General features: G+C 39.7%; 1 protein-coding gene across 2 annotated transcripts in view; it reads right to left on the reverse strand.

The window, feature by feature from the left end:
- The window catches only part of LOC143035175 (cytochrome P450 2D20-like), a 31,860-nt gene that overhangs the window by 6,394 nt on the left and 12,966 nt on the right, over positions 1-12,500 (reverse strand). For both annotated transcript variants that reach the window (XM_076201842.1, XM_076201841.1), the window contains exons 6-10: positions 10,994-11,077; positions 8,385-8,534; positions 6,829-6,943; positions 3,105-3,285; positions 1,641-1,759 (exon numbers count right to left, since the gene is read on the reverse strand). In XM_076201842.1, the coding sequence (XP_076057957.1) occupies positions 1,641-1,759; positions 3,105-3,285; positions 6,829-6,943; positions 8,385-8,534; positions 10,994-11,077 (649 nt within the window). The remainder of the gene's footprint in view (positions 1-1,640; positions 1,760-3,104; positions 3,286-6,828; positions 6,944-8,384; positions 8,535-10,993; positions 11,078-12,500) is intronic.

A 12,500-nucleotide genomic window follows, 5' to 3' on the forward strand; every position in this document is an offset into this window, starting at 1 on the left:
CCCCCTCATCATTCTGGACAGCTTCCCCACCACACTCCCAAACTCAAACTAACCCCTCCTCATCAACATAGTTTCACTTAGCGCGTACAAATCCATCTTCCTTTTCTCAAAGAAACTGCCAATATCTTCCCTTTTACTTATATCTGTACCACAAATACGTACATCTAATGACCCAGTTATTAGGGTTTTGGAAGGAGTTTTCCTCCCCGACTTATGGTTCAGATTATTGCACGATGAACATACAGGGAATAGGATACCTAGTCCCATCTTTGGATCAGCACCAGCTTCCTCTTCTTTTATCACATCTCACAAGCAGTGAAATGTAAACAGATCTCTTGAAATCCACCTATTGGCAAGAGTCACTTTTGAACACTCCTTCATACAATCTGTGAAAACTCGCTCTACAGCCTTCTTTGCTTCCTCATCCCACTACTCACTACCCTTCCTTCTATTTCCTCCCGCCTTCCTTGTTCCACACACCATCTTTGCACACCTTGTGACTCCCTCCTTGAACCATCCCCATTCCTCCTCCACTCCTAGTTCTATTCTATCCTTCACTCCCTCCCACTCCTCTCTCAGCTTCTTTTTGTACTCCTCCTTTTTTTTCTCATTTAAGCAGTTCACTCTAAGCACATCCCTACCTTCTGTCCTTTTCCTGTTTCTCCATCTATCTTCTACTCTCAACTTACCTTCCACAAAAAAATTACATGATATTCCCCCAATCTCTCCCTTTAGAACATGTACATCCTTAACTCTTCCTACCATACTCCTGGTTACCACTATATAGTCCATTAACACTCTATCTGCCACCCTTTCTTCCACCACCCTCTCTCATGTGTACTTATGCTTGACTTTCTTCTTCTATCATAAACTCTCTTTCTAGACACATCTCCACCATTAACTCTCCACTACGATATTTTCCTTAACTCCAAATTTCTAAGGCGTTTTTTCTTTTAGATGGGGAGAGGGGGGGGGGAAGCGCGTCTTATATAAAACCTTAAAATACATAAAGTGAAAAGAAATCCAAAACATAGAGGGAATGAATAGGAAAAATCTGCTCACAGTAATGCATGCGACACTAACTGAATGAAAACATACATGAATAAATAAATGAATGAATAGATAGATAGAAAAATAACTAAATAAATAAAGTAGATATATAGTGTTTCGAGTAACTGGTAGGCTTTAATCGTGTTCCTCATGACGGGGATCCACGCTCACATGCAACAGGTGTTAATCACTTGCCTTGGAGGTTCTGAGGACATAAGACAAAGGCCTTAGTTGTGGCTAAGGCTCGTTACTTCTCGCTTGAGTAGTGACTAAAGGGACACATGAAACTATGACATCATCCCTCCCCCTATTCCAGTATAATATGAAGAACCTATAACTCAAATGATACCAGTTGTGTATGAGGAAGGGCGTGCACCTACGTATTCATGACACAGCTGATTGCTTGGCTGTTTCTCTTGGCATTTCTTAAATATGGGATTGGATAAGATATAAATACCATGAACAAATATTAAACACACACACACATAATTAGTTCACTATATTTTCACTATGCATCATCACATTCTCTGCATACCATGCAACAGTGGTAGCACAGAAATAGTCCCTGTCCTAAATCCAATTTGTCTGACCTTTGGGGATCCTGAAGCCTTGAACATTGAAGTCATAAAGAGCAGCGTGAGGGATGCTGATGGGGACCAAACTGGTAAACCGCTGTATCTCATAGATGGTTGCCAATGTATAGGGAACCCTGACGAAGAGGAATAATATAGGATTGAAAGGAAAATTAATAAGAGGAAGGAGGAGGAAAAAAGAGGAGGAGGAAGAAGAAGAGAAGAGGGAGGAGCCGAAGGAGAAGGATTGTTTGTTGTTTTAACCAATTTATCACGCTCAAGGAGCGTCAAACCTAGAACAAAAATGTAGCTTTTTAGAGAGTACCAGTGACTCTTAGGACATTCTTGGACCATAAACTGACGGATTTAATGATATAGAGTTGAGCACCTGCCAAAGTGTGGGTGTTACAAAAGAATTATATCCAAATGATCACCTCCAGGGAAATATTTACAAACATTAAGGGCTAATATTGTCGATGAGGGGAGAAGAAAGAGCGGGAGAAGAAGAGAGAGGAGGATAAAAAGGAGAAAGAGGAAAAGAGGGAGAAGGAGAAGAAGAAGGAGAACGAAAAAGAAGAGGAAGAAAAGGTAAAGAGGGAGCAGGAAAACGAAGAGTAGGAGGAGGAGGAGGAGGAGAAGAAGAAAGTGATGACATTTAATATCTCCATAACTGTGAAGGTTGTCCTTATGGATCTCTGAGAAATCGATAGCCGTATTCATTCTCTCACAACATCGACAGTACTATAGCGTGCATTATAGAATTGCCTCTGGGGCGGTGTGGGAACGAGCCCTCGTCTCGGCTATTACCAATTCTCAAGATTTTAACCGCGTGCTTGACACAACCACTGTTCCCTAATACACCCCCTTTATGTATATGTACACATACAATCCTGTGTGTGGACAGGTTTTATTGTCCTGGTTATTTAAGCTTTTTACTCGACAATACTTAGATTTTCAAATGAGATATCAACTATAAACTTCAAGGCCTTATGAAATACAAATAGAACGTCTCTTTCAGGGATTTTTCTCCCGATTGAATTTTTTCATGAAAATAGATTAAGTTCACCTTCGTTTAATTAGCCTCATCCTTCTAAGTACCTGTTCTCGGAAAATTTCACTCATAGGTTCAAATTGTTGAAAGCCTCTGCCTTAGATGACATGATGTTATCATTTGTCTGTTTGATTCTCATTTATTTTTAGTTATATGTCAATTTATTTCTATTTACTTTTTATATGTTTATTTATCATCTAACTATACCTATGCATTTATTCATGTATTTTATTTGTTATTTACATTATTATAGTTTTTATTTATTAATCTATTATCATTATGATTTTTTTTTTCGCATCCGACCTAGATATGGACCGAAAGGTCACCTGTCGGCATGTTCCGCCTTTGTAATCCTTTGTAATCCTTTGTAAAAGAACGGTGCCTTAGACTCCATAGCACAGTTACACCTGGCCATTGCTGCATAAACTTACTTATCCATGTGATCGAAAGACGGCATATTCCCCAACCCAACAACAGCTTCAAGTTCTTTCTGGACGCGTGTCTGCACCTCGGGATGTTTTGTCATAAGCTGAATACCATTGTTGAGGGTAGAAGACGTAGTCTCACTTCCTGCAACGAACAGCTCTACAACAATTGCCATAAGCTGTGTTTCTGAAAGAAAATTGCGAAAATACCAGGTAAAGAACAGAAATATGTATGATTTCCAAGATTTTCAAGGACAATGTAGGTTAAGAATTCGTTATAGACAAGACAAAACACACCGGTAATATCCAGATAGATATGATGCAATAACAACTATCTATCAAAGCCTCAGGACGTAAACAATCACGAGTTCAAACTTTTTGGTAATGAGAAAGTTGAGGTTGTATGTATGAAAGAGGAAAATGTCGACAAAAATTTCAATTGAAATATCACGTGGGAACAAAGCCTCTGTTATACGACGTTTCGCTCGTTAGAGCTTTACCAAGTACTGCACATAGACATAGCTAATAAACTCTGGGATTTGATTTAATTTTTTACCATTGGAAATTAATCAATACAGGCACAATAATGAACATGCCTTTTTTCATTCATGTTAGAGCCCCATTATAACCTGTAGTTCCAAATACTTCCTATTTACTCTGCAAGACTTACTGATCAATAGTTCTGCTTTACTGCCAGTCAGTTATGAAACAATGTGGAATCTGTTAAGTGCCTAGGATGCCAATTCTCAGTACAAGGAGGAAACAATGCCGACATAACAGAGAGAATAGGGAGCTACAATAGAGCACCTCAAGTATTGAGATCACTCTTACGGGATCAGTACATTCCACAAAGGGCAAAGAAGATAATCTTCGAGAGTTCGCTAACACCTGTCATGACGTATGGTTGTGAGACATGGGTGATGACTACAGAAAACGGAAGTATAGTGCAGGCATCAGAAACGAAGTCCCTAAGAACAATTGCTGGCAAGACAAGAAGAGATAAAACCAGACATGAGAATATTAGAAAATAAATAAGAGTCTCTCAAACTTTAAATAAAATAGACGCAGCACACCTGAGGTGGCTGGGACACCTTGAAAGAATGAATTCTGAAAGAATAGCTAAAAGAAAATGGGAATAGAGACCGATTGGCACAAGACCACGGGGAAGACCATGGAACATATTGAAGGATTCAGTTGCAGAGACGCTGGAGAGACACCACCTACCATCACTGGATGGGCTGAGGGAGCAGGGAAACTTACAAGATAGAATAGAATGGAGGAAGATGCTGAACCCACTGACAGAGTGAAAACTATCTGGGAGTGGATGTAAGATGTAAGTTAAGCGGTTGCTGTTGTTCCTGTGTGTTACACATGCATTTGTGAGGATAAATTATGAAAGACAGATAAATGGCAGGGTGCTGAGGTAAACACAGAGAACAGTTTAGAGTTTTTACTCCCTATCATTTCATCCTTACCAGGACTTCTTTAGAGTACATACAAAATAAAAACAAAACCTTATATACGTCATGGCCTAGATTACCTCATTCCTTCAAGGTCTGCCTCCTTACTCTCTTACTGCCTCCATTTCGTAATCTAAGTGTACAAGTGTACAAGGTGTTGATTTTGTTTTGTATATACTCTGATGAAGTTCTGGTTAGGACGAAACCTTAAAAGCTCTAGCTGTTTTCTGTGTTTATCTCACCATACTACCGCTTATTCACGGGAATATCGTAACGGATGTTGTAGCGATATTCACGGATTTGGGTCTTTAGGTCTCATGCTGTTTCTCCTATGTAGACCCAGCACATAGAATCCGACTGACGCCGTCTTTGGTTTCCCATTTTCATCTTTATGTTCTCTCAATTAAAGACACATAGAGAATGGGAAAGGATGAATAAGAAAAGGGACCACCTGAGTGTAATAAAGCAGAACTAGTGGTCAGTAAGTTTCAACAGGATAAGAAAGAAGTGTTTGGAAGCAGAGATTTTTTTGGTTCTAGCACCATAAAAAAAAAAAGATAAAGGAGGCAAAAAGAAGAGTAGATGTGAAATGGGGGAGGAATATGGCAGAAATCCTTGAAAGCAATAAGAATACGTAATGGAAGGAAATCAAGAGAGAAAGGAGAGGTAAGTCAAGTAGAGACGAAAAGGAAAAAGGCGCAGATGGACAGATCTTGACGGAAGAGGAGGCGGTTAGAGAAATATGGGCGGAGTGTTTTAGAGAGCTGTTGAATGTGGAGGAAGATTTGGAGGGATTGGTGGTAGCAGTGGGAGGCGCTAAGAAAATGACGGTGATGAGAAAGGAAAAAGGAGGAGAAATAAAAAGAGATGAGGTGCAAGTAGCTCTGAAAATTATGAGAACAGGTAAGGCTCCTGGATCGGATGGGTGCCATGCGGAGTGTCCAAAGAAGAGAGGTACAGTAGTGGAGTGGCTGGTGAGCTTGTTTAATGTGAGTCTAAGGGAGGATAGAGGGCCAGAGGACTAGAAGAGTGCCTGCACAGTTCTGCTTTACAAGGGAAAGGGGGGCAAATGTGAGTGTAGCAGTTTCAGAGGGGTCAGTTTGTTGAATGTAGTTGGGAGGGCTTATGGGAGGGTTGTGATTAAAAATATTAGGAGAGGAACAGAGGGAGTAATTGGGGGAGGAACAGTATAGGTTTAGGAAAGGTAGGGGTTATGTGGATCAGATTTTTGCGTAAGGCAGATATGTGAGAAAGCTACATGATTCCATCGGATCTGCAGGATTTCATCGGATCTACAGGACTCCACAGGATCTACAGGACTCCACCAAATCTACAGGACTCCACCGGATCTACAGGACTCTACCGAATCTACAGGACTCCACTGGATCTATAAGACTCCACCGGATCTACAGGACTCCACCGTATCTACAGAACTCCACCGTATCTACAGGGCTCCACCGTATCTACAAAACTTCACCACCCTATTGACAAACTGCCACATTTTGCTTATTTTAGAAAATAAGAGATTTTTGATAAGTTATATTTATATACTAAGACACACATAGCCCCTTGCTCACTGGAGTTATAATGCGTGAATGATACGTTGTAACAATCAGGAATACACCATGTAAACACACGGTGATGGGGCTAAAATCAGTCATTTTTGTATTAAATTTGTTTCCACTTCCTGACTTCTTAAGAATCACGCAAGGCTTTTTCTAGTACATTTAATAAAAACTTAAAACCTGGAGTATTTTGGGTTCTGTACGTATAAAAAATCAAAAGGTAATTCAGTATCTACATATAAATATATATATATATATATATATCTATATATATATATATATACAGTATATATATATTAGATTGAATATATATATGTATTATATATATATATATATATGCGGGCGGCATAGATACACAAAGAGGGAATATACTTGTTTGCATATAATTACATTAGGCACATTAGCCACAGCATGCACAGGTTAATATAAACACAACCAAAATGTGACTTCAAACATAATTATATAGACAGGAGGCCCATGGAACTTTTGAAAGATCAGAGCCTGACGTCACATTGAAGCAAACAAAATCACAAAATATTGGATATCACGAGATCTTTTGCATACATGTAAATCTTTAATAGTTGACCACTATAGATAATCACTAACCGCTAAATTTCCATAAGCACTAGACAGCTGAAACCCTTTCCAAGGACATGTCGCTGAAGACACGCTTGTTGAAGGAAAATCTTTAGACTGAGTACTTACTATCCAAATGCGACTCCTTTCCTTTGTTTTTCTCAATGGCATCGAGGTAGGCCCCAACCAGGTGGTCGCCTGGCTCACTGCCTTCATGTGCTTGCTGGACACCGAACAGCTCGCCCTGAAGAAACCAATGACACGCGAGAACAATTGGATGTGAAACAGAATAATAATCAATTTTAGGTGGCGGTGTGAATCACTCCAATGGGACTGATGTCACCCGTCGTGCTGCCTTATCAGATTGTTTGTTGTTGTTGTTCCTGTTGCCGTTCCCTAGAATGTCTAGCCGAACAATCCCGTCTCCTTGAGAAACGCCATGATTGCAACAGGGGGTTTTCCTACAAATCCCTTGTAGAGTATACATTGTGCTGTAGGCATCTATGACTGTGTACAATGCAATCTTTCATAATGTGTTGTACAGTACTTTCCATCCTGGACGGTTATCAGCGATGTAGTCACCCAGCCTCTTCTGATAAGTTATAAGGGCTGTATGGTCGCCTCAGCCTGTCCAGGTGGATTCTGTCCTCTTGGGGGAGAGAAGATTCAGGGGGTCTGGAATTCAGTAGTGTCTTGTCTTTCAGTCTGTTGATGGAACAGTGATATGCTTCTGGAGGCTCTTATCTGGTGGTTGTCGAAGATGAGAAAAGAGTGTTTGCGTGTAGTGAAGGCATTCGGGTATTGTCTTGATGTTTCTTGGCATGTGTCGGTGTTCTTCCATGTCGTGTACTGGATGGGCTGTTTGCGAAGGCTTCGGTAGGTATTTGTGTGTCTCTGATATCAAGATAACTTTGACTTTGAGGACTTTCGTTTTATGGTGTAGATGGTGTTTAGGTGTTGTATTTGTAAAGCCTGTACTTGTCTTTAGGTCTTTGTTATGTATTAACTGCAGGGTGTTATGGTGTCTTAGTGAGGTTAGGGGTCCATGCAAGGCTCCTTAACACAATGCACAGTTTACATACTGCAGTGGCAGTTTTTTTGTTTTGTCCGAATGTTGTACCTGCAAGTGATTTAAGCGCGTTAAGTGTAGGTGTGAATTTTGTGTTTATGTTTGTGATGTGCTGTGCGGATAACATGATTGTATTGTATGTTACATCAACAATATTGAGTGTGTGTGTGTGTGTGTGTGTGTGTGTGTGTGTGTGTGTGTGTGTGTGTGTGTGTGTGTGTGTGTGTGTGTGTGTGTGTGTGTGTGTGTGTGTGTGTGTGTGTGTGTGTGTGTGTGTGTGTGTGTGTGTGTGTGTGTGTGTGTGTGTGTGTGTGTGTGTGTGTGTGTGTGTGTGTGTGTGTGTGTGTGTGTGTGTGTGTGTGTGTGTGTGTGTGAGTGATTCACCATGGTCTTGGATCACGTGTTGGATTCGTGATCGACAGCTATTTCCCTCCGGAAGAGAGCTCAGAGCTCGTATATGACCGATCTATGGGTAATTCTGTGACCTTACACGCACACACACACACACACCCAACTCCACACCCACGAGAGTTGGAGTAACGACCCGCAGCGCAGCGATACTAAAATTATTTCAGCCCTGGGCGATGAATTGTGGTCGTGCAACCTTTATCCTTACCTTAACAAAGACGATGATCTTCTCAAGCGCCTCCTCGAGTTGAACGAAGGAGGGCAGGTAGCGCACCAACGGGCCAAGTCCGGGGACCATCGTAATGGGCGAGACAGGGTTCATTGTTCGAATGAATTTATCAAATTGGTCAATGACATCCTGAAATAATAATGGAATCAGCATGAAATAGATACATGAAATGATTTCATCCACGTTGTCTAATTCTTGCGAATGAACATAACATTTTTTTTAGACTGCTTGCTCATTCTTTGACGATATATGGCGAAATACTCTCCAGATTTTGTTCCGGTAAAGGCAGTAGAAACGCTACCTCATACCCTTTCATGCTAAACACACCACCAAGACTCAGACAATAAAAAATACAAACTAGGAATCCTTCATTGAGAACCTCAAGCAGAAGCAAGAACCTAATCTCAACAACAAACACTTCTTAAAAATATACGACGTAATTGAAGTGGTATAATTATAGGGAGATATAGATAGAAGTATTCCAATGACCTATCACAGAATAATCCCACACCTTTACACTAGCTATGCACTCTGTCTCCTTCAAACTCGGGACAATAATATACAACAGCTTGTTAAATTCACTGAATGAACATTGGTACTCAGAATTCAGCACAGAAAATTGCAGAATGACATGCTTCAGAAAACCAAATGGAAAACAAAGATAAAGATACGGCCGGAAAATACAAAGACTCACAGGTATTTTGGAAAAGGATAAAGAGGTTGTACACTATACACACCTGTACACTGTACACCTGTACACCTGCACACATGTACACCTGTACACTGTACACCTGTACACTGTATACACCTTTACAATGAAAATGGCGAAAAAATACTCGACTTGAGGCAACAGGGACAACTACATTGAAGATGCATGTAAAGGATATTGAACATCAGTGAAGATGAAGACGAAGAGTTCGATGCAGAGCACAAGAAGTTATGAAAGAACTAGAGATCTACCAACTCCTGCTACAGCCTAAAAGATGGTAATATTCTCATAGAACGCATCACGGCTGACGAGGTGAAAGCTATGATAAAAGGATAAAAAAAAAAACAAGTCCCCAGGAGAGAACAAAATAGAAAAAGGAACTCATTCAACTACCAAACAATGTCATTAATAGACCACCACATATTTTCATGGGTAGTTTGGCCACCAGACACTTCCAAACACGACAAAAGAAAATGTCATTGTCACTCACATTCCAAAAACGGGGAAAGCACCAAATAGGGTAGAACACTTCAGACTAAACTCATTGCTAGGGGTACTGACAAATATATTAGATAGAATAATCAACATAAACTGTGCTAGCATCCTGAAGAAGAAGAGCTACAGAACTCCCATGTACGAATTCCGACAAATCCGAGATACAACTGACGCAATTGCATGATCGTGTATGTATATATCCAACACTATAACAGCAAACCAGTACACACTAATACTCCGAATTGTCAACAAAGCCTTCAACAAAGTTTGGCATGACGAACTGAAACCAGATTATTATCCACCTCGAGCTTCCTGAGGAACTAGCAAGGTTTCTATGTGGATTATTTTCGGAACTCACAGCAAGAATCGAACGAACACCAAAGCGATAAATTTCTCCTTAACACAATGCACAGTGTACACAGCAGACAATCTCATTTCCCAAGAAACTGCGACTACGTAATTTATGCAAATGATATAACACAAATCATATTCTATCCAGGAAGATCATCCAAAATAATTACAAAGCAAAAGGTACGGACGATCAATCAAATCACGGAGTTTGAAGAGAAATGGAACACAAATATATTCAAATTCGAGGTGATACCAATTGGGAAATTCAAATCAACACTAATAACAGTAGGAAGTGAAACCACAGAATAATCAAGGTCTAGTAAATTACTGGAACTCAAGTTGACTCAAGCGATAACAAGCAAGGTGCACGTACTGTATACAAAGCCTTAGTAAGGCCCTTAATAGAATATCCAAAAAATCCCTCTCAACACCCTATCCAAAACCCAGCTCCTGAAATTACAAAGCTTTGAAAACAAAATACTCAGAGTTGCCAGTGTACTGACACCATATCATACATACATACATATACCAAAGGTTTTTTTCCCCCTACACGGCGGTAGCCAAAAAGAAAAAGGTATAGAAACCACTCCCACCCATTCTATTTCTTATGTATTCCACTCCCCTCCACCCTCCTCCCTCCCTCTTATCTTGGCACCTCCTGGATGAAGAAACCATGATAAAAGATCCTCAAAAGAACAAAAACTGAACCACTTAACATGAAACTCTGACGCACAGTGAGTCGAATGTGGAAGAAACTGTTTGAGGACTCAACAATCCCAGAGAACTTCAAAGGTAGTAAACTACAAAACAAAACACAACCCCATGTATGGTGGGCAAGGAGCTAAACTTACACCTTTCAGATGTAAGCATCGATACTTTTTATTCCATTATTTACTTGCATTTCCACCACAGTAGGCATAAAGCCGTAGAAAACTAGGTACAGGTCAGAAAAATAATAGTTGATAAGAAGTATGAATTTATGGGGAAAAAGAAATCTATCTTTTTGACATTAAGAAGTTCCGTCTGCCCTTACCTGAAGCTCGGGGTCTGAGTATGAGTACCGTTTTCCCATGACCATTGCCCAGAGTACGTTGAGAACGGTTCGGTTGAACAGTGTCTGTCAGGAATAAAACAAAACGACATATCAGTATCTTGGGGATTGGAATGAACGACAGTGATGATATTTTCTCCTTTACAAAACTACGTCTCAGGATATATTCAGGGTAGTAAGTAATAACGATGGCTATTCAGCATGGCAGAGGTACTGAGTAACACAAATGGCTTTTATTACATCACAAGTATGGATTATAATTTAATGTTATTGTTTGAGAATCAATAATTATATAATTATTGATTCTCAAACACTAACATTAAACCTGCAATGGTGACGGATGTGTTTATTCATCAGAACAGCATTTGCTATATAAACCAGTTCACAAATGTTTTCTGACATATTCATTCTAGCTAATCCCAGCTGATTTCATTCGGCTGATAGAAGACCACTGAAGTTGAACTACAGACACTAGAAAGTACATACAGACGGTATAATTTCCCCCATTGGGTGGAGCAAGTCACGTGAGCAGCGCTATCTTGCTTATTCCTGTATGCATATGCATGCACAACATTTCAATTTATGCATTACCTCATGCACGGCACTGGAAGCTGCCACTGTGTTTAGTAATTATTTCCCCATAAAACTACGAAGTTATATGTGACAAAATGCCTTTTTGCATGACAGTGAATTGTTTCAATCGTGAAAGGATGCTGGAAAATAATCCCGAAGTGATAGCTTATTAAGAAAAATGTAAATGAAAAATAAATAACTGTGCCGAGTCGAGTGCTAACAGCGGCAGTGATGGTGCGGTCCGTTTTTTTTTGTTCTTCTTCTTCTTCTTTACAAGGGTGCTTAAGCATCCTATTTCCCACAATTTTTTTTATTACAAAACCTTCCAAAAAGACAATCTAATACAGTTTAAGGGAGTGCTGAATTCCCCATTATTTGTCTCTATTCTTAAAATGTTTCATTTATTAAAACATTTAGATATACCAAAATTGAATTTGTTTTGACGTCATTAGTGGGTCCACTGTAGGCCTAAAAAATTGTGTTTGATTGACCTTCAGCAGGTAACAGAGGAAGTTGTGTGTGGAGCTATATACCAGTATGATAATTTTCATCAAGTACTTTTGTGATTTTCCTAGCAAGCCGTAAGGCCCACTGTGAGTCGCTTAGTGGCCATTCTGCTTAATCTAGAGGAGCGTTTCTCAACCAAGGTTCCCTGGAACACTAAGGTTCCGCAAAAGGTCCCTAAGGGTTCCGCGAGAACAAGTGAGATAAGCTAATGCACTTTTGATTTTTTTTTTATTCAATTTCATATACGTAATATAATCAAACACGCACGACATATTCTTGGTTGTTGTAATAATGTAATATAGACATCATCCTACCTAACATATTATTACGATGAAAATAAAATGAGAAAGATATGGTACATGTTTTTTTTTTTTTTTTTTTTTTTTGCGCAGGTGTTCCTTGAGACCTG

Source organism: Oratosquilla oratoria, chromosome 18 (assembly GCF_046742065.1).
Source record: "Oratosquilla oratoria isolate Oo_2021 chromosome 18, ASM4674206v1, whole genome shotgun sequence".
NCBI classification, from domain to species: domain Eukaryota; kingdom Metazoa; phylum Arthropoda; class Malacostraca; order Stomatopoda; family Squillidae; genus Oratosquilla; species Oratosquilla oratoria.